The sequence below is a fragment of the Mus caroli genome, unplaced genomic scaffold (assembly GCF_978045245.1).
Source record: "Mus caroli unplaced genomic scaffold, Mus_caroli_1 scaffold_15, whole genome shotgun sequence".
Lineage (NCBI taxonomy): Eukaryota > Metazoa > Chordata > Mammalia > Rodentia > Muridae > Mus > Mus caroli.
In genome coordinates, this window is record NW_028227270.1 from 71,749,081 (window position 1) to 71,772,170 (window position 23,090).

The 23,090-nt window shown below is 48.5% G+C and overlaps 1 protein-coding gene across 2 annotated transcripts in view; it reads right to left on the reverse strand.

Moving 5' to 3' along the window:
- The window catches only part of Bicd2 (BICD cargo adaptor 2), a 45,779-nt gene extending 33,014 nt beyond the window's left edge, over positions 1–12,765 (reverse strand). The window contains exon 1 of one of the 2 annotated variants that reach the window (XM_021180117.3): positions 12,407–12,765. In XM_021180117.3, coding sequence (XP_021035776.1) covers positions 12,407–12,646 — 240 coding nt within the window. In that variant the 5' untranslated portion in view covers positions 12,647–12,765. The remainder of the gene's footprint in view (positions 1–12,406) is intronic. The other variant, XM_021180118.3, reaches the window with a different exon arrangement.
- Between the last annotated feature and the right edge of the window lie 10,325 nt (positions 12,766–23,090).

Genomic DNA, 23,090 nt, shown 5'->3' on the forward strand with positions numbered 1-23,090 from the left:
AGCAGGGGCAGAAATGAGGGGGATGCCTGTGTGTAACAGGCAGAAGAAACTCAGAAAGGATACAGATAACGAATTCAAGATAGACTCGAGGACACAGCTTTGTGACAGATGGAGATGGCAAGTCTGAGATACAGAATGGGACTGGGTGGGCTGGCCTTGGGAGAGGGGCATCTCCTCCCTCCTACCCCCACCACTGACTGACGAGTCGCTCCCAGACTAGCCCTCTCCCAGGTCTCCCTCATTTCTACCAGGCACATCCCAGGCTCATGCATACTACAAAGAGGAATACAAAGGTATCCTGGATAGCCCCTGGTATCCATGGGCCAATCATATCAGTGGATAATGTTGGCAAGCTTCAGACACAGGGAATGCGTCTCCACTTAGATCCCTAGGATTATTTCAGAAGCATCAATAACACTAATGAGGATTTAATCACCCTGGGTGTGGTCTGAGCTTTGGAATATTTAAAAGTCCGACATGATCTTGTATGTAGGCAGATCTGGGTACACAGACCTGCCGACTCCCTTAAAGGGTCCCCAAAGAAATCATGGGAGACCCTACCCCACACCAACTCCAGCCACCTTAGCTGTTCACACCCATTCTTGCTGAGTGAGAAGATTCTAAGGAGGGCTTCCAATGGACGTCCATTGTTTAAAGGACACTTCCTGCTTAGGCACAGGCAATGCAAGCCCCCAGAGACAGCAAGAGAAGAAAGGGCTTTTATCTGGTGCCTTATACAAAAGGACCTTTACCTCTGCATCTCATAGGTAGGCAAACTAGGGCTCAGAAAGGCCAAGCAGTTCAACTCAGGGCATCATCAGGATTTTTATTTTTTTAATTATCAAAATCCATCTCTGTCTTTGCAGAAAAGCCCTTGAGAGAAAGAGTAAGTTTCCAGGAAGTCATCAGGAGCCATGTGGGCACAATGACCACCTACCTCTGTCCAACCCCACAGCCCAGCTATCACATGGCAGGTGTTCAGGAGGCCACCAAACCCAGGCCTCTCCACAGACACATCATCAGCAAGGAGCTGAGGCAGCTACCACATAGCTTCTTTCCCTACGGAGCCCTGTGCTTACAGCTGTGATGATCATTAAGGACAGAGGCCCTGGAGGCACCCCCAAACAGCACAGGGCCACAGTGGTTGTCACTGGTCCTTGTCTTTGCTGGTGCCCCTACACTCCCCATGAGGCCTGTGTCAATCCACATGGGCCATTCCATTGCCAACTGAGAACCCCAGCTGCTCTGGGCAGCGTCCAAATGTTAAGCTGCTTTTAGAAAACTGGGGATTCGTCCCTGGGCAGGAGGGATTTAGCCAGAATTGGGCACCATTTAGAGAAGATTACACCCTAATTGCCCTGGTGTCAGCAGGCAAGCTCCTGCCAGCTGAGCCCTGGGACTGGGAGAGGTCTCTGGAGACCCTGGCTTCCCTTTCCAAGGACACAGAGCCCAGCACTGGGGCCTGGGGACCAGTCATCATCTTCCACAGCAGCTGGCTCAACACAGGACTTCCATTTAGCAGTCTGTGGTCAGGACGGTAGGAGGGGCCTAGACACCCCATGGGCAGCATCCAGCTCACATCTGTTCTGGGTCAGAGGAAGACAACTCGACAGGCATCAGAGCAGCCTGAAGCAGCCTGGCTACAGACCACAGGTGCATGTAGCAGCAGCCCACTTTTCCTACTGCCTCTAGCTCTCAACACACTCTTTCACCTCACTAGCCTGCTCAAGCAAGAGAAATCAGTAAGGCTCATGGCCAGAAAATGACAGAAGAACCTCAAGTACAGGACATTTCTACTCAGACCTCAGGACCAATAACAAGAAAAGAGCCCAAGAGAGATGAGAGACCACTACAGGCTGCCAAGATTCATGGGCTCCGTTTTTCTAGCTCTGACGGTTCTGGAAGATGGTTGAGCCTGTGGACATCACTGCAGCCCTGTCTCAGGATGCAGCGGTGACACATACCCTGGTGCACATCCAACCCTGGCCCTCTAGGGGCAAGTCCCTACCACAAGGAACTTGCGTACCTTGAAGTGATATCATTAGACTCAGACTAAAGGATTCTGGGACTACGTTTCCTAAAAGTTAGAGGAACAACAGATGTCTGACCTCCAGCCTTGTACTGTCTCATGCTTTGGCCTTGTCAAGTCACCTGGGGAGACTTCCATTCGTTCTCATGCTGTCACACATTCTATAATCCTGGATATCCTCTTTTAGACACTACCATGGACTATGTCATAGTCTGCTTTAGGTTGACTAGTTTGTCCTCACAATATAGCAGTTCTGGGAGGTAGGTCTAACAGGAGACAAACATGACAGGAAGAGAGCCTTCATGCATGATGAGTGCCTTCTTGTGCAGCAGCTCTCAGCAGAAGGCCAGCAAGTACAGGTGTTGTGATCTTAGACTTTCCAGCCTCCAGAACCGTATGCTCAGAAAGCCCTCTCCTTCTGATGTTGTTTTAGTAACAGGAAGAGGACTACGATGTGGTCCGACTATAACAGCAAGAACAGCCGCAGCCATCGATGTTCTGTTCTAGTAACAGGAATGGGACTCAGATGTGGTCCCACAGCCACAATGCAAATCACAGCTGGTATCTGGAGAAAGCAATCCCTACAACCCTCACCAAGACCTTACAGAACGGGATTATATGCGGGGTCCTTAAAGGAAGGGTGCAGGCAACCTCAAGTCACCAAAGATGACTTCTTGGAGGGGTTGGGGAAAGGCAATCCCCTGAGTCTCACTCACCCTTGGGATTTCTGGGAGTAGGGCGGTCTTTCAGACTTATTCTTACAGGTAGGGAGAAAGACAACCCATGGTGAAGACTGGGGCATGGCCACAGAATGAGGAGAAAGATGGACTGAATCATAACATAAAAATAAACAAAGAAGGGCTGGGATGACAGCCCTCAGCCATCAGATCTGATGCGTTTCATCCTTAGAACCCACAGTGGAAAGAAGACTGACTCCCATAAGGTGTCCTCTGGCCTCCAAGCTCACGGGCATGGGGAGGGGCGTACAAAATTATAAAGTTAAAAACACATAGAGAGGAGATGGGTCAGTGGGTAAGAGCTTACCATGCGAGCTTAAAATTCAAATCCACAAGGACTCACATAAAAAGCCAGGTATGACAATACACTCCTGTAACGCCAGTGACATAGAGGCAAAGTAAGGCAAAGGTAGAAAGGCCACTGGGGCATGCTGCCACCAGCCAAGCTCCAGTTTCACTAAGAGACCCTGTCTTAAAGGAGTGAGGTGAAGTCAGAACACCCAATGTCCCCCTCAGGCCTCTGCACAAGTGCAGGGTTGCATGCACCACCACATATATATATGCGCCCTTCCTCTCTCCCTTTCCTCTCTCTCACACATATATAAATTAATTTAAAAAGATAGAAGCCCAATAAAGTGGCCAACACCGTTAGAACAGCATTGTACTAGCAAAAGAAAAATCACAATGCTCAATTGAACAAAACAGGGGTCCCAGAAAGAGAGCCACACCAAATGATGTCTGACAGGGGAGCAAAGGCAACTAGCCACGCCAAACCAACTGGACACCCACACACAAAAAATAATTAAACAGAGTCTTAAACTCTTCACACAAGTTAATTCACAGTAGAGCAGAGGCTCACACGAAAGTGCAGGACTGTGAAGGTAGCTAACATTAAAATAACAAAAAAATCTACGTGACCCTGGGTCTGGTTATGAAGCTCGCAACACCAAAAACACGACCCACAGAAGCAAGAGTGGCATGACTTCGAACACCTGTCTGTCAAAGACACCACTAAGATACTGAAAAGACTAGTACGATCTAGGACTTAGACCCAGACAGCCAAGTGCTTGCTGTGGCCACACATATACTAAAAACAGCACTTACAACTGAATAATATGAAAGCAAGCAACTGGATTGAAGATGTCCAAAAAGATCAGGGAAGGTATCAAATCATACTAATCGCAAAGGGGCAAAAGGAAAATGCCCTGGGTTCCAACCTGAGCATGGCAAAGTAGTAATGACAGACTGAAAAGGTGAAAAGATGCCCAGGGCCAGGCATCCTCAGGATCTGCAAACTACACAGTGGCTACTGCATCCCACTGTGCACACACTAAAATGGCCAACGTCCAGCAATAGCAGGGAAAGCTAGCAAGAATGAATGGGGTAAGCGGGAGCACTCGCTCACTACTGAGGGGAATCAACAGCCCGCTTGGAAGGCAGGTCCACTTCTAAACATAGAGAAATGGAAGATTGGAAAACTTACGTCTACAGTAGACTTATTCATAATCAGAAAAGGTGAAGCGACCAGAACTCCCTTCAATGGGTGAAGAGTTGGTGAGAAGAGATAAAGACGAAGGTAAGCATTCATGGCTCCAGTCACATGGCATTCTCATAAAAATAAAATTAGAGAGATAGTAAAAAGATCAGTGACTGGCAGAGGCCTGGTGGGGTGAGAGGAAGTAGGTGAAATGCAAGCGAGTCTTCTTCAAATTAGAAGGATACTATGCACTTGTTAAGGCCAGACAACACACACACAAAGCAATCAAAGATCTTAAGATACATAAATGTTTTTAAAATCTGTATTGGGGACCCTAGGATAGAATGCATAATGTGGTCAAACAATTTAAATTATAAATGAAGGGTGCAGAAATATTACAGTGGGATAAGTAACTGTGGGGTAAAGTGAAATATGTAAAACGAAAGGCAAAAAGCTGGTGAAGTAGCCTCCTGGGGCACACATGAGCTTTTTGGACACCTGCACATGTGAACTAGGACCAGCGAATGTCAGTGTGACAGATGGTGGGTGCCAAATGTCTCACTGCTGGGGTAGGAGGCTCCAGATGAGCAGGTGGTGAGAAGGAAGCATGTGATGATAGTGAAGTAACTGAATTCCTGGTTGCAGATACGTGTGTACATGACTTAGCAGACACTACTCGCTCTGTGGCTGAAAGAGCCTAGCATTAGCCATTCCTTGGTGCAATGAGCAACTCGATCTTTGTTACTAATACCTCGCTCATCTAAAGCAACTAGGGCTTCTTGGAAGAGATAGTTGGCTCCAGAACAAAATATAGAACGTCTTGTAGTGTCAGAAAGCTTAAAAAGGTATTTAACAAGGGGCTGGGGAGATGGCTCAATCAGTAAAGTTCTTGCTGCTCAAGTGAGTTCAGATCAAAGGCACCTATGTACAGGCATCTACAACCCCAGCACCACAGAGGCAAGACAGGAGAATGGTGGGGACAGGTCTTGCAGGCCAGCCAGTCTAACCAAATCACTGAAAAATCCCTGTCCTGAAAAACATGGTGGGGAGCAATTGAAGAAGACACCCAACTTTATGTCTCGCCTCTATACATATGTGCACTGGATACTACCCACCCCCGATACACGGGGGGGGGGTGAGGGAGAGGGGGGAAGAGAGAGAAAGAGAGAGCTTAATAAGCAAACAGAAAAATCACAACAATAGAGCTATGTCGGGATCATAAGAGCCAAAGCTAGAAAAAGTTGTAGCAGCCAAATTAAGTATCATTACAACCCAGTGAATAAAGTCAAGTTTCAATGTGTCTCTTCTGATAAAACTGTAAAGAAGAAGTGAGAGCAAAGGACAAGACTGTGTGAGACACCCAAACACTTCGCTGAGTTCCTCCCAGGGAGCAGTGAGTGAAACAGGGAAAGAAACAACGCTAATGTGGAGAAATCTGTGGAGACTGAGGAGAGTCCCTGTCTCAAACCTTCACACTTTTGCTCATGTTCCCTGGCTTGGAAAGGTGCACAGTATCATGCCATACCTTTCAGTGCCATACACAACTGTTTCACCACCTTGGGAACCAATCTCTTACACTGCACACCCTGCCTCTCGCCACGAGTCTCAGTAAACTAAAGCCATGGTGAAGCACAGACCCTGGAGTGTGAGAACACAGGACTATGACTGTCCTCTTCTGAACCTGTCATTCAAACCCAGTAAAAAATACCAAATACCCACTAGTGATGTCTACCAAACACCTGACCTATCTTCCTTTAAACTGTCCAAGTTGCCAAAAATAAGGAATGTCTGAGAAACTGTCAGAGCTCAAACACCTGAGAAGACATGGTGACCAAGTGTAAGGTGATATCATAGATGAGAGCCTGGGTTAGAAGCAGGACACCAGGAAAAAGCAAAGACCACCTAGAGGAAGTGCAGGCTTTATGACAACTCCCTGGTACTGACTGGTTCATGGACTGTAACAAATGTATCACACTAAGATACTGCTTGAATGAGATGGGCCAGGGTGCACGTCTACACCAAATCTCTGCACTGTGAAATTTTATAAATCTAGAATGGACCTAAGTGATCTGCTTTTAAAATAATGATAAAAAGGCAGCACAGTTTGACAGTCAGTGGCTAAAAACACAGAAATCCTGGCGCATGACACTTGGCTTTAACAAGGTGCTGAGGGGCTGGTGTGGATGTAGTGTCCTAGGCTGGCAGCTCTGGGGCTTCTGTGAGGTGGTAAGAGGCAGATTCTTCACTTGGTATAGGAAATGTCCAATCAGACATGCAACTGTGTTCTCTGTGTTCTATCGTGGCTCGGGCCAGCTGTGCCCAGGGCTCTGTGTTCACTAGTGTTGTTTGAGCCAGGGTCTCATGTCCTTTAGATTGACCCTGACCGTGAGGCTGAAGATAATCTTGACTTTCTGATCCTCCTGCCTCCACTTCACAAGAGCTGGGATGACAGGTATGCATCTTCTCAGCCTGTCTTTGTGGCACCAAGGATCCGTGCAAGCTCGCAAAGCACTCTACTGAGCGACATCTCCAACCCCTTTGGTGTTTTTTTATGAATGAAATGACACACAGGCAACGTAAGATTCCCAATATTTTCATCATTCCTCACTGTCTTAGTCAGGGTTTCTATTCCTGCACAAACATCATGACCAAGAAGCAGTTGGGGAGGAAAGGGTTTATTCAGCTTACATTTTCACATTGCTGTTCATCACTGAAAGAAGTCAGGACTGGAACTCAAGCAGGTCAGAAAGCAGGAGCTGATGCAGAGGCCATGGAGGGCTGTTCTTTACTGGCTTGCTTCCCCTGGCTTGCTCAGCCTGCTCTCTTATAGAACCAAGATTACCAGCCCAGAGGTGGTCCCACCCACAAGGGGCCTTTCCCCCTTGATTACTAATTGAGAAAATGCCTTACAGTTGGATCTCATAGAGGCATCTCCTCAACTGAAGCTCCTTTCTCTGTGATAACTCCAGCTGTGTCAAGTTGGCACAAAACTAGCCAGTACACTCACATATCAATCACTTTCACACAAATAACTCTAGAAATCTCACTTGAGGCAAGCTGGGAAAACCGAATGCTACTCAGACAAACAGATACCATTAAGGAATTGTTAGGTTTCAGGCTTGAAAACTCAATAGCTCTTGTTGTGTGGGAAAATACGCCTTGTTTTCTCAACAAAACTACTGCTACAGAAGTAACAATGCCAGATGAACTGAGGCACAGAAGCAAGACCAGCCACAGCTAGCAGGTGCAGGCAGGACTATGGCTTGGGTCCACTGAACCCTTCTCTCTACTTCCACTTTGCTTAAAACTACAGCTCTTCAGGTTGATGTGGTGGCAGACGCCTTTGATCCCCAAAACTAAAACCAAAACCAAACCAAACCAAAACACAAAACCCTGCACTTCATCACTTTTTGAAAACTGTGGCAGCCGCACACAGCTTCCCTGTGGTGGTGTCTGTATCTGACGCATACTGTTGGGAAAAGGAACCCACGAGGAGAAACACACAGTGTCCCCACTTCTCCTCACGGCACAGCTTCTTTCTACAGCAGACACTGGGAGCTCGGCTCTGTGTTCGGAAGCTCCTAGACTATACAATTTTAAACAGGGAAGGGGCTCCCACTCTGCTCTCCTCAACGCCATCATCCACCTGCACAGGTGGCCACCGGCTTTAGGGAAGTTGAGGGGGACTGGCCCTCAGCCTCTATCTACCTCTCTCCACCTCCAGGCTTGGTCTGGAGGGGAAAGAGAACGGTCACACTACTCTTTTCTGCTTCACTTTGAATGCTGAACCAGAGGGACCTGGAGCCCAACCCTCACCTATGTGAGCTTACATTGTCATGAGTCACACACTGTCATTACAACATGGCTGGTAAAGAAATCGTTCTTTACCACCATGTGCAGAACCTGTCATCCCGTCCACATATGAAAAAGAGGCCTGACTAGAGGGGCTGCTGCCTCAACTGACAAGAACAAATCTGTTCTCTACTCGCAAATAAAGACCTGGGTCCCTTAGTAGACCCAGCAGCAGAGTTCCCACATGAACCTGAGCTAGGGCTCTTGCTGACGGTGGCTGCTCAGACCTAAGGGAAGGACAATGACCATCCAAGTAGTCTTAGTGTGCCAGACTGTTGTGACAGGCACCATTATTAAGCCACCAAGGCCTAGACAAAAGAGTGGTTCATTGAAGGCCACACAATTCCTAAGAGCCCAGACAGGGTCCCAAAACACTCCTCTAGCATCACAGAACTGGGCACTGCATACAGTCAGCCTCCTCTCTTGCTCAGGCAAAGCCTGACTTCCCTGAGGCCTGCTGGCTCCCCTGAGAGTGATAAGCTCCCAGCACTGGGCTTGGGCCTCCCCCTGGCTCCACCTGCTAAGCCTCAAAGTATGCTTGGCATCTCTGAAGACAGGCTCGCTCCATCACAGCTGTGCCAGTCCTGTCCAGTGGAAGGTGGCCAAGACCACACCTCCGTGTGCTAGCAGGGCTGGCCTGGAGCAGCCATTCACATGCCTGGGACAGATTCTCTGCCAGATATAAGCATCTGATCCCCATGCCCCTCAGAGCACCGCCAGGGTCTGATGTGGCAGGTGAACACGTTATGAAAAGTAGAAGAGGACTATCAGATTCCTTCATGACCCACTGTCCACCATTTGACCGTTAGAAAGGCAGGCACGGAAGAAGGAAGGTCACCCAACAGAAGGCGAACCACAGGCCACTGTCCAGATGCCTACAGCTGCCTCACAACTGCCTCAAGGATCTGCAAGACCCCCAAGTGGACCACCTTCATACAAACAGTCCATTACTGATACCCCACATGATCCCACAAAACACACTGTGGCTCCCATGTCTTCCCCCACCCCACCCCCAAGATCTATCTGCTCAGAAATGGATAAAAGGACAGTGTGAGGATGTCAGAGGATCAGGGGAACCCCTTATTCACTTAAAATTAGACCAGGACTCTCCCCTCTCTGGAAGCAAACACTCCAGGAAGCTGGGCCTCATGTTGGTAGGGCACCAATCTGTGTACCTAGAAGTGCACCCTCTGCTAACCCCTTAACACTCCTGCCTCAAGTGGCGCAAGGGTTGGAGACAGCAGCTCAGGCAAGCCCAGAGTCAAAGGGCCTGCCAGAAAGTATCTAAGCTTGAGAGGTGAGTGGGACTTCCAGGAAGAAGGGAGACACAGAGTGGCCCCAGAAACTGGCAAGGCATGACACACAGGGCAGCCCTCAGAGGTGGCAGGAGCAGATAGTCAAGCAAAGACAAACAGGCATAGGGAGGTGCTACAAGCAGGACAGTGAGGAGCTCGAGGCCTGGATGACGTGGAGCTAGGCTGACAAAGCATTTACTAGGTGCCAGGGTCTGCGCCCAGCCTGATGCTGGATTCCACCCACATGGGCATGGTGATGCACTCAGCTCAGCGCCACCAGAAGTGACAGGGGACAGCAATGAGGGTGTGTCCAGGCCTGTTCACGGACCAAGCCCAGGTGGAGGGAAACTGCTTCTGGGAATCTCTCATGACAGAGATGGGGAAGCTGAACTCAGCCCATTCTCCTACGGTATCTGCCCTGCTCTGCCAGCCCAACACGCCTATATACCCAAAGCCGCAGTGAAGGACACAGCAAGCTGTTTCATGACCACTCAGAACCATGAACAGGCTGGCAAAAGTCCAGCTAATTCTCTTCCCCACCATTCTGGATAAGGAGAAAAGGCACAGAATGACTTGGGACAGATGTGGCCCTGGCTGAGTCAGACACAAAATATCAGCAAAACAGGCCATGGGACATCCTCTCCACTTGTAGTGTCAGTCAACACCAAGGCCATGGTTGTCAGCAAGACACAGCCATTCACCCAGAAGTAAAGACAGCGGGGTCAACACTGAGTCCTCTCCTTAGATCTGGTCATAAACCCTTTCACCCAGGTCAGACAGCTTCCTCACCTCAAAGACTTGCATAATTAAATGCGGGCAAGAGTACCAGCAACTCAGCTACAGTGTAACTTAACTTGTTAGTAACTAAATCTACTACATTTAAAGGAACAAACAACTTAAGACAGTTCACCTTTCTAGGGGAGAAAACTTCCCACAGGAGCCTGCTCTGGCATGGGTGTGAAGAACAGACACAATGCTGACAAGAGACAAATTGGCACAAACTTTTGGCAGCCCTCTCTGAAGCTGATGCATTCCTCTCTGGATTCTACTAGAAACTTCTGGAAGAAATCTTATCCCACCTCACAAAGAGGAGAGGAGCAGTCTGCCCAAGCCTATATAGCCAGTGTGTGTGTGGATGGCATTAGGCTAAGCAGATACCTAAAGAGCAACCAAGAGACTAGATCACGTGTCCTGAGAGGTTTCCCTCCAGATAACGACAAGGCTATATGTAAACCATTGTTCTGCACTGTGCCATAAAATCATTCCGCCCATAATAATAATCCCATGAGGCTGACCAATAGAAGTCACCAAAGTTGGGACCGGCTAGATCACCAACAGCCTGTTTTCACTGCACATGGTACTGAAGGAAACCTGTTAATTCAGAAGAGGACAGTGAGCTTCCCAGGAGAGGTTCACAGGCATTCCATAGGAAGTGGGAAGGCGACCCGTCTGTATGTGCAAAGGGAGTGGCACTATAATTAACAGTTGCTACCTGCCTGGAGGACCAAGGAGGGGGGAATGGGAGCCCAGAAGACTAGATTTGGGAAGAGGACACACCCACTCCATATTTTCACAGTCCTGACCTTCATCTATCACAGCACTTTACCTGCCCCTCCCCCTCCAGGGGGTTGCCTGCCCCCCCCCTCCAGGGGTCCCACTCTTTGGTCAACCCTCTGCCAAATGCAGCCAGGCTTGGGAAAGTTACTGATGTCCTCTGTCAGGCAACAGATTTGAGAATCTGTGTGAAGACTCAATTCCTCCCCACCCAAAGAAGCAGCCACTTCTGGGACTCACCCAGCCCTGCTCTACCCAGACTTTAGGGACTCATTCCCCTAGAAAGTCAGAGAGGCTCTCAAGAGTCCAGGCATCTATCCAAAGCTGACTGGGAGCAGAAGTATCAAAAGATGAGCCTGTGATTAATACTCAAGAGCAGAACTGAGTCTCACAGGGAAGGGAAACTGTTGAGATAATCCAACAAGCTACCTGTGTGGCCCCATGCCAGGCCTTTCCAAATATAGAATACTAAAAGCAATACTTCTGGATTGGCAAAGCTGTATTCCTACTTTGCAGAGCTGGAAGCTAAGGTTTGAGGAGAGCTTACCCATGGCTCACCCAAGGCTCACCCATCAAAAGCAATAAGAAGGGGTTGGTCCAAACTCAAGTGTGTCCTTCTCCCATAAAGCATTTCCCCCAGTCTCCAGAACAAGGCTGGGGAGTCAAGAAGGATGGGAGAGTTACTAATACTTAAATCATCCCAGAAAGCTTACCCAGGTCCCTCCTACTGTCCCTCCCCAAGCTCTTGGCCAGCCGGGGCGTCTAACCTCTCTTCCTACAGTGGGATAACACAAAGTACCATGTTTCCAACAGAAGAACACAGACTCCACGGAGACAGGCAGGGCCTAGGAGGCAGAGCAAGACAGGAAGCGATCGATGGAAGCCATGCATCCCAGTAGTGGGAGCACCATTAATGAGATAGGGAAAAAGCAGCTGGTTGAGCGATGGATATCGGGAAAGCTGGCCTGTCAAGGGCCATAGGCAACCAGAAGCTGCGACTCACTCAGCCCTGTATCCATCCCTTCCCAGCCTCAGGCTGTCACGAAACCTGATGAATAGCACAGAAAGCAGCTGCTCCAAAAGAAGTGATTTGCTTGAAGGTGACAAACTGTGGTCAACCAACCCCAGGTCCAGCCTTTCCCTGGGGTCACTTGCACGGACAGCCTCAGTTGTAAGGGCATCATCTGCTCCCCACCAACCACACAGACACACCCTAGGCAGCAATAACCATAGCAGGACATCAGCCCTCAACGAAAAGGCCAACAAGGCCTGCAAAGAAAACTAGCGGGTGAGTGGGGCTGCAGGGAGTCTGGACCCCAGCAACCGGGCACAGGGCCGAGCACGGTCCCTTCGTCACTGCCCTGGACCGCAACTCTAGGTCTCCTGCCCCACCCCTGGTACCTCCCACCACTGGGCAGGGTGACCTTAGCGCCCGAGGCAGGGGTCGCAGCCGGCCACTCACCTCTTTGAGCTGCTCCATCTCGCTGCGGATAGCCTCATAGTCCACCTCGAGCTCCTCGAACTGCAGCTTGAGCTGGTGCTTCTCCTCCAGCACCGCCAGTCCATACTCGGCCGCCTGGATCTTCTCACGCGTGGTCTCGGCCAGCTCGTGGGACAGCCGCTTCACCTCGGCGCGCAGCCACTCCGGCTGCGCCTCCATCACCAGACGCGCATACTCCTCCTCCTCCGACGGCGCGGACATGGTGGCCGCGCGCCGAGGCCGGCTCCCACCTTGGCTCCTACAAGCCGGGCCCTCTTAGCCGCCGCTGCCGCCGCCCAGCCCCGACGGCCGCCCGCGCCGCCGCACTGCTCCTCCCTGACGCGCGCGGAACACTGGGGGCTGCAGTCCCACTGAGCATGGACTACACAACCCGCAGTCCCTTGCGCCCACCTGGTCCGCGGTTGTGATTGGTCTAAATCTCAAGGGGGCAGGCGCCTAACATGACGCAAAGCTACGTCTCCCTTAGCATTGTGGGAGATGTAGTCCTATTTTACGCTCATTGCTTTGCCCGTTGTGCGCTGTGCCCGCCTGGCTCCAATCGTTGATTGGCCGGAGCTTCTGACGTGACAAAAGTAGGGGTGCCACCGACCCCAGCCCAGGGACCCGGCAGCCACCCGGAGAACCTCAAGCCTTCCGCTCCCAGCCTTTGTGGAGTAAGGTGATCCGAGCTGTGGATATCACGAGTAAGATTCGCGTCCTGAAACGTCAGAGCATGGCTGGTGAGACTGTGTGGCGCGCGCTTTATGTGGAATTTGAATGACTTGTGGCGGGCCGCGGGCACTGCCAAAAGGATGCCAACAGCCTGACGCTAGGGGCTCAGGGGAGCCCAAGCCCGGATACTACTTCCTCTTGTCCCATTGTCCGTTAGGATTTTCTTTCATGGAAATGAAGGCACCTCCGTGAGCATAATGTCAAAGGTGTATTTAAATGTACGTCCCCCGTTTTCGGCGGGAAGCTGTACTCTTCACTCTAAGTCTAAATAAAATTTCCCTCCTTGCATGGTGATTTGGATATAACAAGCTTGTTGTTCCCTTTCTCACTGCACACACCCCCGCAACACCACACCCTACAGCTGCGGACCACCATCAAACATAGAGGTCAGCTTGAGAGATGGCTAAGAGGATAAAGCTCCTGCTCCGTAAGAGCAAGGACCTATATTTGCGCCCCTAGAGCCCACCTAAAGCACAGTCTATCATCCCAATGTCCCGGAGGAAAGATGGGAGGTGGAAATTGGAGAATCCCCTGAAGCTAGGCTGGTGTATGAAAGACGGGGGCGGGAGAGAGGGGAGACAAGAAAAGCAAAGATAACCGATCTCAAACAAGATGGAAGACAAAGACTGACAACTGGATCTTGTCCTCTGATTCCCAGTGCATGTGGGGCCTGTGTGCCCCCACAGGATCATGAACCCACTTCACACACATACACACACACACACACACACACACACACACACACACGAAAAGAAAATCTAGGGTCAACACAAGAATTGCGTAGTAAATCAACTTGGTGTGGTGGAACACACCTTTAATCTCAGCACCTGGGAGGTAGAAGTAGAAGAATTTCAAGGCCAGCCTGATCTACATGTCAAGTTCCAGGCCAGCCACAACTAAATAGAGAGACCCTGTCTCAAGAGAGAGAGAGAGAGAGAGCTGTATAAATAAATGTGTTATTCCTCCTCTTTGGCCAACCAGCCTAATTTTGTACAACAGTCCTGGCTCTACACTGAGGCCCATATATCAGGCCCACGCAAGCTGTTCACACTAAGTGAAGGAGGATTTAGAAGGAACAAACCTTCCTCCAACAAGTCCCCGAGCTCTACAGAACCTACACTTATCCAGGCTGCCTGGGAGCCTCTCCATACCCACCTGAACCTGACTCTGAGGCAGGTGTGAGTAGGGAAGGGGAGAGCCATGAGTTTCTGGCGAGAACCTGACCGGGGAACTTTGAACTTGAAGATAAAGGTGATTTGAGATACAAATGATGGTAGCTCACTACTATTGTGGGCTTCCTTCAGCAGGGACAGTGCTGACCAGCAAGGTTAGGGCCTGGAAGAAGGTTTCCAGGGTCTCCTTGTCACTGGTAGGAGTGGGGCAAGCAGGAAATACTTCTCTGAGGAGGTGACAGCAGAGAGAGAGACCCAGAGGACTCCACATTCAAGGATGATGTGGATAGATGTCCCCCAACTTGCAGATGAGAGATCACCTCTTTAGTACTCCCTGGATCACAAGCCTGGCTCACTCAGTGCTCTCAATATTTCAGTTCACACCATTGTTTTATGAATGAGGAGACTGAGGCCTGTTACCAAATCTTCGGTATTGCCCTTGATGTCCCACCCCCTCATCCATTCATGCTGTCACTCTGCCTCTCAGCAAATACTGCGTGAGAGTTACCTGCCTGTCTCAATGGCCCATCACCTCTGCCTGAATCATTGATGTCGCCTCTTCCCCTCCCCTCCCCTCCCAAAACAAAGATGTTGAAACCATTTCCAAGTCTGCACTTGCTCTAGAAGGGCCTCTTCACTCCACCCACTTGAGTGTTGATTCCCCTTCTGTGCCTTACTTGCTTCCTTCCATTGAGTGTGTGTCTTCTTACATGGTGGGTGGGGCACCTTAGAAAGTCAGCTCCAGGAGGGCAGGAACCTCGACAAGGCCCAGCATTTTCTAGCCTATATCTGGGGCTCCAGCCAGGTTCCCAAGGGATTCCTCTCCCTAACCCAGCACCGCTCCCTGGAAAGGTATGCCCTCTGGTGGTGAGGCAGAGGACTACAGGAGGGCGGAGGCAGCCTGGTAGAGAAGAACTTGGAGCTAGTAGTAAGGAGTACTGCTAGCCAGAAATGCAGTATTCTTATCCCCTGGTGAACTTAGGAGCAAAGAGGAGTGAATTCCTCCATATTAACCTGCTGTGCGATTGTGAGCAAAGGCTCCCGTGTGTCAGGCATCCCAGACAAAGCCGGCCAGTCCTGCACAAAAATGCTGGTGAGGACTTACCAATAGGGAGCACACACGTTGTGAGGCTCTGTGTACTCGCTGTTGCCTGGTCCACGCGAGCTTCCCCTTGATGGCCCAGGAGCAAAGTGCTCTCTCATTTTCCGGTAGCAGCCTGCTTGGGTATGCTTGACTAACCTAGAAGAACCAGGTGTGGCATAGCATTCCTGAGCCGCCATGACAGATGACGGCAAATGGTGATGGGCTAAAATCTAAATCTCAACTCTTTCAGCAAACCCCTGTGTCAGGCCTTGGAGAGCTCGGACACATTACTATTGGCAATACTGGAGACCTTAACATCCTTATTACCACTTATCCTGCTCCGAGGCCTGTGCCTCGGAATTAATGTCTTGGGTTAATGAGATGGTTGAGAGGGTAAGGGTACCTGTTCCAAAACTGATGACCGGAATCCAATCTCCAGACCCACGTGAAGGAAGGAGAGTACTGACTTGCACAAGTTGTTCTGAGAACTACACATCTTACACACACACAGACACACATACACACACACACTCTCTCCTGGCTGATGAGCAGATGGATACACCTTTCCCTTGGGTATTCCCGCCCTGCCCTCCATGTCTTTCCTCTTGTGTCTGGGGGCATGGGGTCCTGTGGCTTGAGCCAAGATACCTCTGGATGAGACAGCCCGTTGGGACTATCACCCAACAGTTAGGCTGCCTGCCAGTGCCTCTCCCAGCTTCACAGAGAACCTTTTGTCCTGTAAAGCTCTGACCTACTCCTTAACTGATACACAGATTCAACGTGGACCCTATCAGAATCCCAGGTGGCTCTGTTTGTTTTCTAGAACTCTGTCAATCAGTGGGATAGAACCGAGAGCCTAGAGACTAACCTGTGCCTTTATGGTGAGAGCAAATGCTCCAGAAAAAAAAAAAAAAATGAATATCAGAGAGCAAAGTGGAAAGGAACCACCTCGTTTCGGGTGCAAAATTAGCTCAACTAGGATTAAAGACCTCGTTAGCATTATAATATTCCAGAAGAAAACATAGGGCTAGATTTTTGTGGCCTTGGATTAAGCAGTGGTTTCCTAGTTGTGACATCTGAGCCTAAGGAGCAGTGGCGGAGTGGGGGTGGGGTGGGGTGGAGAGAGGAGAGAGAGAGAGAGAGAGAGAGAGAGAATATGAATTACCAAACTTAAAATCTTTCCTTCAGAGGATGATTTTAAACAGTGGGAGAAGTCCAGTGATTGGAGTTCAGCCCCTTAGCACAGAGGTGTCATCACAAGCTGCAGCCTCGGGGCCCTGCACAGGGTATCTTGGACCTCTGCAGGCCATGTGTAATGTGAGGACCCAGCTAAGAAAGAGCTGGCAGAGAAGGGTCTTTGTTTTCCTTTCTCTCTTTCCTTCTTTCTTTTTCTTCTGTCTTTTATCTTTTATCTTTATCTTTTTCTTTTCCTTTTTTTTTTCCTTTTTGATAGTCTCTCTAAATAGTGTGTCTCTGGAACTCACTCTGTAGTCCAATTTGGCTTTGAACTCACCGAATTCTGCCTGCCTCCTGCCTCCTGCCTCCTGCCTCCCAATGTCTGTGGGAGTGAAACATTTTCATGCCAGGTGAGGGATGGGGTGGGAGCATGAAGGGCAGGGATGGGGTGTAAAAGGAGTAGAGAGAGGACGAGAAGGTCTCTTGTACACCAACACTGCGCTTTCATCATAACGACACCAACACCACGGCGTGCATTTGTTCGCTCATGCTGATAACTGCACCATAGAGAGAGATTCAAAAGCCAGCAATCCATTTTCTCACAGTCCTGCATCACTCACCCAGGTGCCAGCATGGCCCAAGACTTGGTGAGGTCCTCCCTCCTAGTTTATAAACAATAATCTTCTGGGTCTGGATTTATGCTTATATAGTGGAGACAGTTCTCTGTTATCCCCTTCTTTTTAATTTTTTTAAAGATTTATTTATTATATGTAAGTACACTGTAGCTGTCCTCAGACACTCCAGAATAGGGCATCAGATCTCATTACGGATGGTTGTGAGCTACCATGTGGTTGCTGGGATTTGAACTCGGGACCTTTGGAAGAGCGGTCGGCGCTCTTAACCACTGAGCCATCTCACCAGCCCCCCCCCCTTCTTTTTAAAAAGGGGATGCTGACTGTATGTGTGTGTGTGTGTGTGTGTGTATGGTTGGGTGTCACACACACACGCACACACACACACACATCTGCATGCACAGAAGCCAGAAGAAAATATTAAGTGTCCTCCTCTATCAACCTTCTCCTAACCTGTTCCCTTGAGGCAAGGTCTTTTCCTGGAGCTTACATTTTCTAGGCTACATTAGAAGCCAGCCCCAGTAGTTCTCCTTTCTCTGTTTTCCCTCGAGGTGGGATTACAGATGCTCATGGAGCACTGGGGTTGTTATTATGGGAGCTGGGATCAGAACTCTTGCCTCATGGTTGTACATTGAGTTCTTTTAACCGCTAAGCTATCTTTCCAGCCCCCACCTTCTCTCCTTAGTGGACATCAGCCCTATTAGATCTGCTCCTTACCACACATGAGCTCATTTCTTCTTCATTACCTCCTCATAGACCTTATCAGGGACCAGAGCTGCTTCTATATGATTACAGCAGGGGTACCCAATTCAGTCCATAGCAACAGAATGATAGTTATCAAGTGATGGTTGGTAGGTGTCTAATAATCAATGCACACATTAAAAATTAAAGTTCCAGGGGCTGGAGAGATGGCTCCGTGGCTAAGAGAACTTCTTGCCCTTGCAGAAGAGCTAGGTTTGTTTCCAGTACCCTCATGGTGGCTCACAACGATCTGTACCTTCAGATGTAGGGGATCTGTCACCTTCTGACCTCCGAGGGCACCAGGCACACATGCAGTGCATTCGTATACATTGAGGCAGATGCTTGCCCATCTAAAAAATAAAATAATAAAAAAGCCCCAACTTATACCATTTTATGATTTCTTTAAATACTTCATCTGCAGCCAGTTTTAAGCTACTAACATCAACTAAAACGAATAGTGTCAGAAAGAGACACACAGTGGTTACTATTGCCTGAGGATTCCACTCAGATACACAGACTAAGACGATCCCAAAAGGACAGATGAGAGCCAAAAGTAGCACAGGAGTTAGAAAGTGATGGAGCTTTTAGTAGAGTGTAATTGGACGTATATACATAATTAAACCTTCCAATAGAAGCTGCTTAGCAAGGATGTTTCTGCAGTTTTAACAATCTGCTCTTTTAAGCTCAGCGTGTGCTGAACCACACAGTTCCAGCTGCACGCCAAGAGCTTCGCAACTCTCATTTTCTTTTATTGCTATATTTATATACTTTAAATTATTCAAGCCGGCTCTTAAGATCTGTCTGCCTCTACCCCTCAAGACTGGGGTAATAGGCACATGCGGCCACATCTGGCTTTTAAGATAGGTTCAGGGGATTCAAGCTCAAGTGCTCATGCTTGCACAGGAAGCATTTTTACACACCAAAGCATCTCTCCATCCCCAGCTGTAGGTACTTGTCAGGAAACTAAGCCAGGCATGGGAGGCCGGCTCGGACTACTTAGTGAATTGCAGGCCAGCTGGGGTTAATAGCAAGCACTTGCCTTGCAAGTAAGAAGGCTCTGACTTCATACTGATTTAATTTTTAATGAGTGAGTAGATTGTCACACATCTACCAACTATCACTTGATAGCTATTATTCCTGTTGCTATGGACCAAATTGCGTACCCTCCCCCCCCCCCCCCGCATCATATAGAAGCTCCAATCGCTAATGGGGCCTGTGAGGAAGTAATAAAGATTAAATGAGCTCATGTGTGTGCGGAGGGAGCTGATCTAATAGGGCAAGTGTCTACAAGGACATGCATACTCATATAACACTTCACACACAGAGACACACTCAAAGTAAAAAAAAAAATGTAGCTACTGTATGCTGAGACTCTATTTTATCTTAGGTTTTGTTCAAGCCATAAGCATTTACCTTTGCTAAATCCTTACTGGAGCCTCATGGGTGTGTCATCTTTCTAGCGCTGTAACAAATGACCTGAGACACTCAGCTTAAAAAGTAAAAGGGTTTCCTTCGGCTCACAGTTTTGGAGGTTTCAGACCGTGACCGCTTGAGCCCTTTGCTTCTAGGGCCTGCAGTGAAGCAATGGTTCACATAGAATGAAACTGTTCACCTTATAAAATTAAGAAGAGACAGGAAGGGGCAGGTTCTCAGTCTCCCCTTCAGTGGGTGTGTCTCCCAGTCCCTCAAAGGTTTCCTACCTGGCTAAGCAACAGTCCTATAAAGTGTGAATGTGCAGTGAAGTTGTAGTTCAAAAGTCAAAATCATTCTTGATGTTGCAGACAGAGGAAGATTTATCACATGGGGTTAATTATGAAATGACAAAGCCAAAAAAGTAGATGCCAGGGACCTGTAACTGGATCTCAATGTCAGGCTGCACCGGTGGTGTCTCAACTGTGCAACAAGAACCTACAGAAAACCATGGCCAAGGTCGCAGCTGCCTGGACCCACAAAGCTGAGTAAGTGAGACAAGTCCTTGTAAGGATTACATCAGCCAGTGCCTGCACATCAAGACCACCACATAGTGCCTTCGTCCTTCTCTCTACTCAGAGTCACACCTCACTGGTAGAATCCATAGCCATCATTGTAAAAGGAAAGGTCACTGGGGGATGTAGCTTTCAGCTTGACAGCCCTTGCGACCCAGAAGTGCTGTAGAAGTGGTTTATCAGTGGAAATAGATAACAAGAGAAGATACGGTTTTATTTAAGATTTATTTTTATTTATATGTATGTGTGTTTGTGTGTGAATGTATGACACGTGTGTTGAGGTTTGGTCTGTTTCTATATATTGTAATGCTAAATCCTGTACCAGAAGGTCTAGGTGAATTCTCAGGTTTACCAGCTTCTGTTGTGGAAACCTTGCTCCTTAATTTAAAACTACTGGTTAAATAAAAATGGCTACAGCCAATTACTGGAGGGGGTTAGAGGTAGGTGGTTTTTTTTTTTTTCTTTTTTGAGTAACCTGATTGGGTGGGGTAGAAGAAAGAGAAAGGAGAACAAGGAGGAGGGAGGAGGAGGCCACCATGAGGAGATGGACCATGAGCACATGACCAGGAGAAACAGCAAGTATCTGAGGTAGATTGCTGTGGAGGTAGCTAGGTCAGCAGTTAGAAAAGTAGATTAGGGATAACCGCCCCCCCCCCAATAATTGTCAAAGCCAAAATAACCATAGTCTGAGTCCCATTTATTTGTAAGCTAGTCGAGGATAAGCTTAGGTTGTTTGTATCACACACGTGTGTGCAGGTGCCCAAGGAGGCCAGAAAATGACGTCAGACCCCCTGGAGCTGGAGTTACAGACAGTTGCTGGAAACCAAACTCAAGTCCTCGAGAAGGGCAGTAAACACTCTTAGCCTCTGAGCCATCTCTCCAGTCACCACAGAATAGAGTTTTTGCAATAAAAATGTTACTTGGATCTAGATGTGATGGTACATGCCCATAATCTTAGCACTTGGGAGGTTGAGGCAAGAGATTAAAAGGTCAAGGCTTGCCTGGGCTACTGAGGTAGTTCAAGGCCAGCCTTGGCATCTCAGTGGGTCTCTGGCTTGAAAGATAAAGTTAATAGAGTATGGGAGATACAATGTAGTAATAGAGAGCTTTCTTGCTAGGCATGAAGCTTTAGCTTTACCCCATTGTATTGCAAAAATAAATAAACAGATCGATTAAATTACAAACAAAAAGTTATTTGCAGTTTTGTTGTGTGGGTACATATGAGTGTGTTTGTGTGTGTGTTCATGTGGGGCTGTGGGGGTATGAGTGAAAGCCAGAGGTCAATATCGAGTGTCTTGTAACTTTAATTTTTTTTTCTCAAATCCTATTTTTAATGACAGTTCTTAAATGCTTTAACCTCCCTTGTAGCCCACCACCTACCAGAGGTAGTGAAAAAGAAAGGGTACCAGGGAAGTGGACCTGTTTAGAAAGGTTCTTTGGAGCAACTGTTATGCATTGTCTGGAAATCGGCAGTTCTGTTCACAGAGGTTAGCAGGCGGTGGCAGCAGCAGCTCGATCCACTCCCAAACACCTCATGAATACACCAGCAATTCAGTTCAGTTCGGTGGAGTCAGATGAGCAACAATGGTGGCATGACCTAGCAGAGACAGCCAGGCCTCAGCCTAGGCACGAGTCAGCAAGAGGGACCCCAGGAGAAGTTCTCGGCAGTGAGTTTCTCAGGGAAGTGAAGATCAGTGAAGATGAGAGACCCATAAGTGTTGCACAGTGTACTGGCTAGTTTTGTGTCAACTTGACACAGCTGGAGTTATCACAGAAAAAGGAGCTTCAGTTGAGGAAATGCCTCCATGAGATCCAACTGTAAGGCATTTTCTCAATTAGTGATCAAGGGGGAAAGGCCCCTTGTGGGTGGGACCATCTCTGGACTGGTAATCTTGGTTCTATAAGAGAGAAAGCTGAGTAAGCCAGGGGAAGCAAGCCAGTAAGGAACATCCCTCCATGGCCTCTGCATCAGCTCCTGCTTCCTGACCTGCCTGAGTTCCAGTCCTGACTTCCTTTGGTGATGAACACCAATGTGGAAGTGTAAGCTGAATAAACCCTTTCCTCCCCAACTGCTTCTTGGTCATGATGTTTGTGCAGGAATAGAAACCCTGACTAAGACACACAGCTAGCTATACCAGCAAGCCAGGCTCTGCCTCTGTCACTCCTTGGAGTCCTGTTTATACCTGCCAAACATCACTCGTCCTCCACATGCCTTTCCTCAGCACATGCCTTGCCTCAGCTTGTGTATCCAGTCAGCCTGAGTCCGAGGAAGCGACAAGAAACTGCAGCACACCACCAGACATTTTTGGTGTGTTTCTCTCTATGGTGTCCTGACAAACACAGCTCAACTACGTAAAGTAAGGCGGACCAATACATGTGTGTTGTTAGCAAAGAATCCTTCATCACGTGTCCTTTCACATGCTTGCTTTAGCAGAAATCAAGCTTGTGTCTCTTCTGTCTCCCTCTCTCCTGTGTCTGCTTCAGCAAAATTTTCCTTCAGGAGTCGGCCTTTGCCTTGCACACCTGTGTCCACCTTAACGAAATGTTCCTTCATGTGTTTGCCCCAGCAAACCACCATCCAACCGACTTTCCAAAGAACCCTCAAGTTTCCACTTCCAACGTCTCTCTCAACAGCCTTCCTTTTCCTTTAGAGCAATGAGCCTGCAGTGCATCATCACTTCAGTGGGACTGGTGGTTCAGCAAGCCCCAGACACCCACTGGGGATTTGAACTAAGGTCCTCAAGCTTGCACAGCAAGCTGTTTACTAACCCAGCCATCCTGCCAGCCCTGAAATCATCAATTTTGATGCAACACAATTAGGGGATTAGTAAATCTTTCCCCAAAGAATACTGTGCGTCTGGAGAAAATAATCAAACAGTGAAACAAACGAGCAAAAAATGCAACAGCCCCATGCACTGAGTGCTTTGGAAATGTCCCAACTGCACCAAACCAAATATTTATGGAAATTGCTGATGTTGGATACAGAGGGCCGGTGTCATTCTCAACTAGGAAAGCTGCTATCCATCTCTGTTTCTTTTGTTTTCAGACTGGCCAATTTTTATTGATTTATCTTTAAGTTGGCAATTGTTCATCTGCCTTTGGTGTCTGTCTTAGTTAGGATTTTACTGCTGTGAGCAGACACCA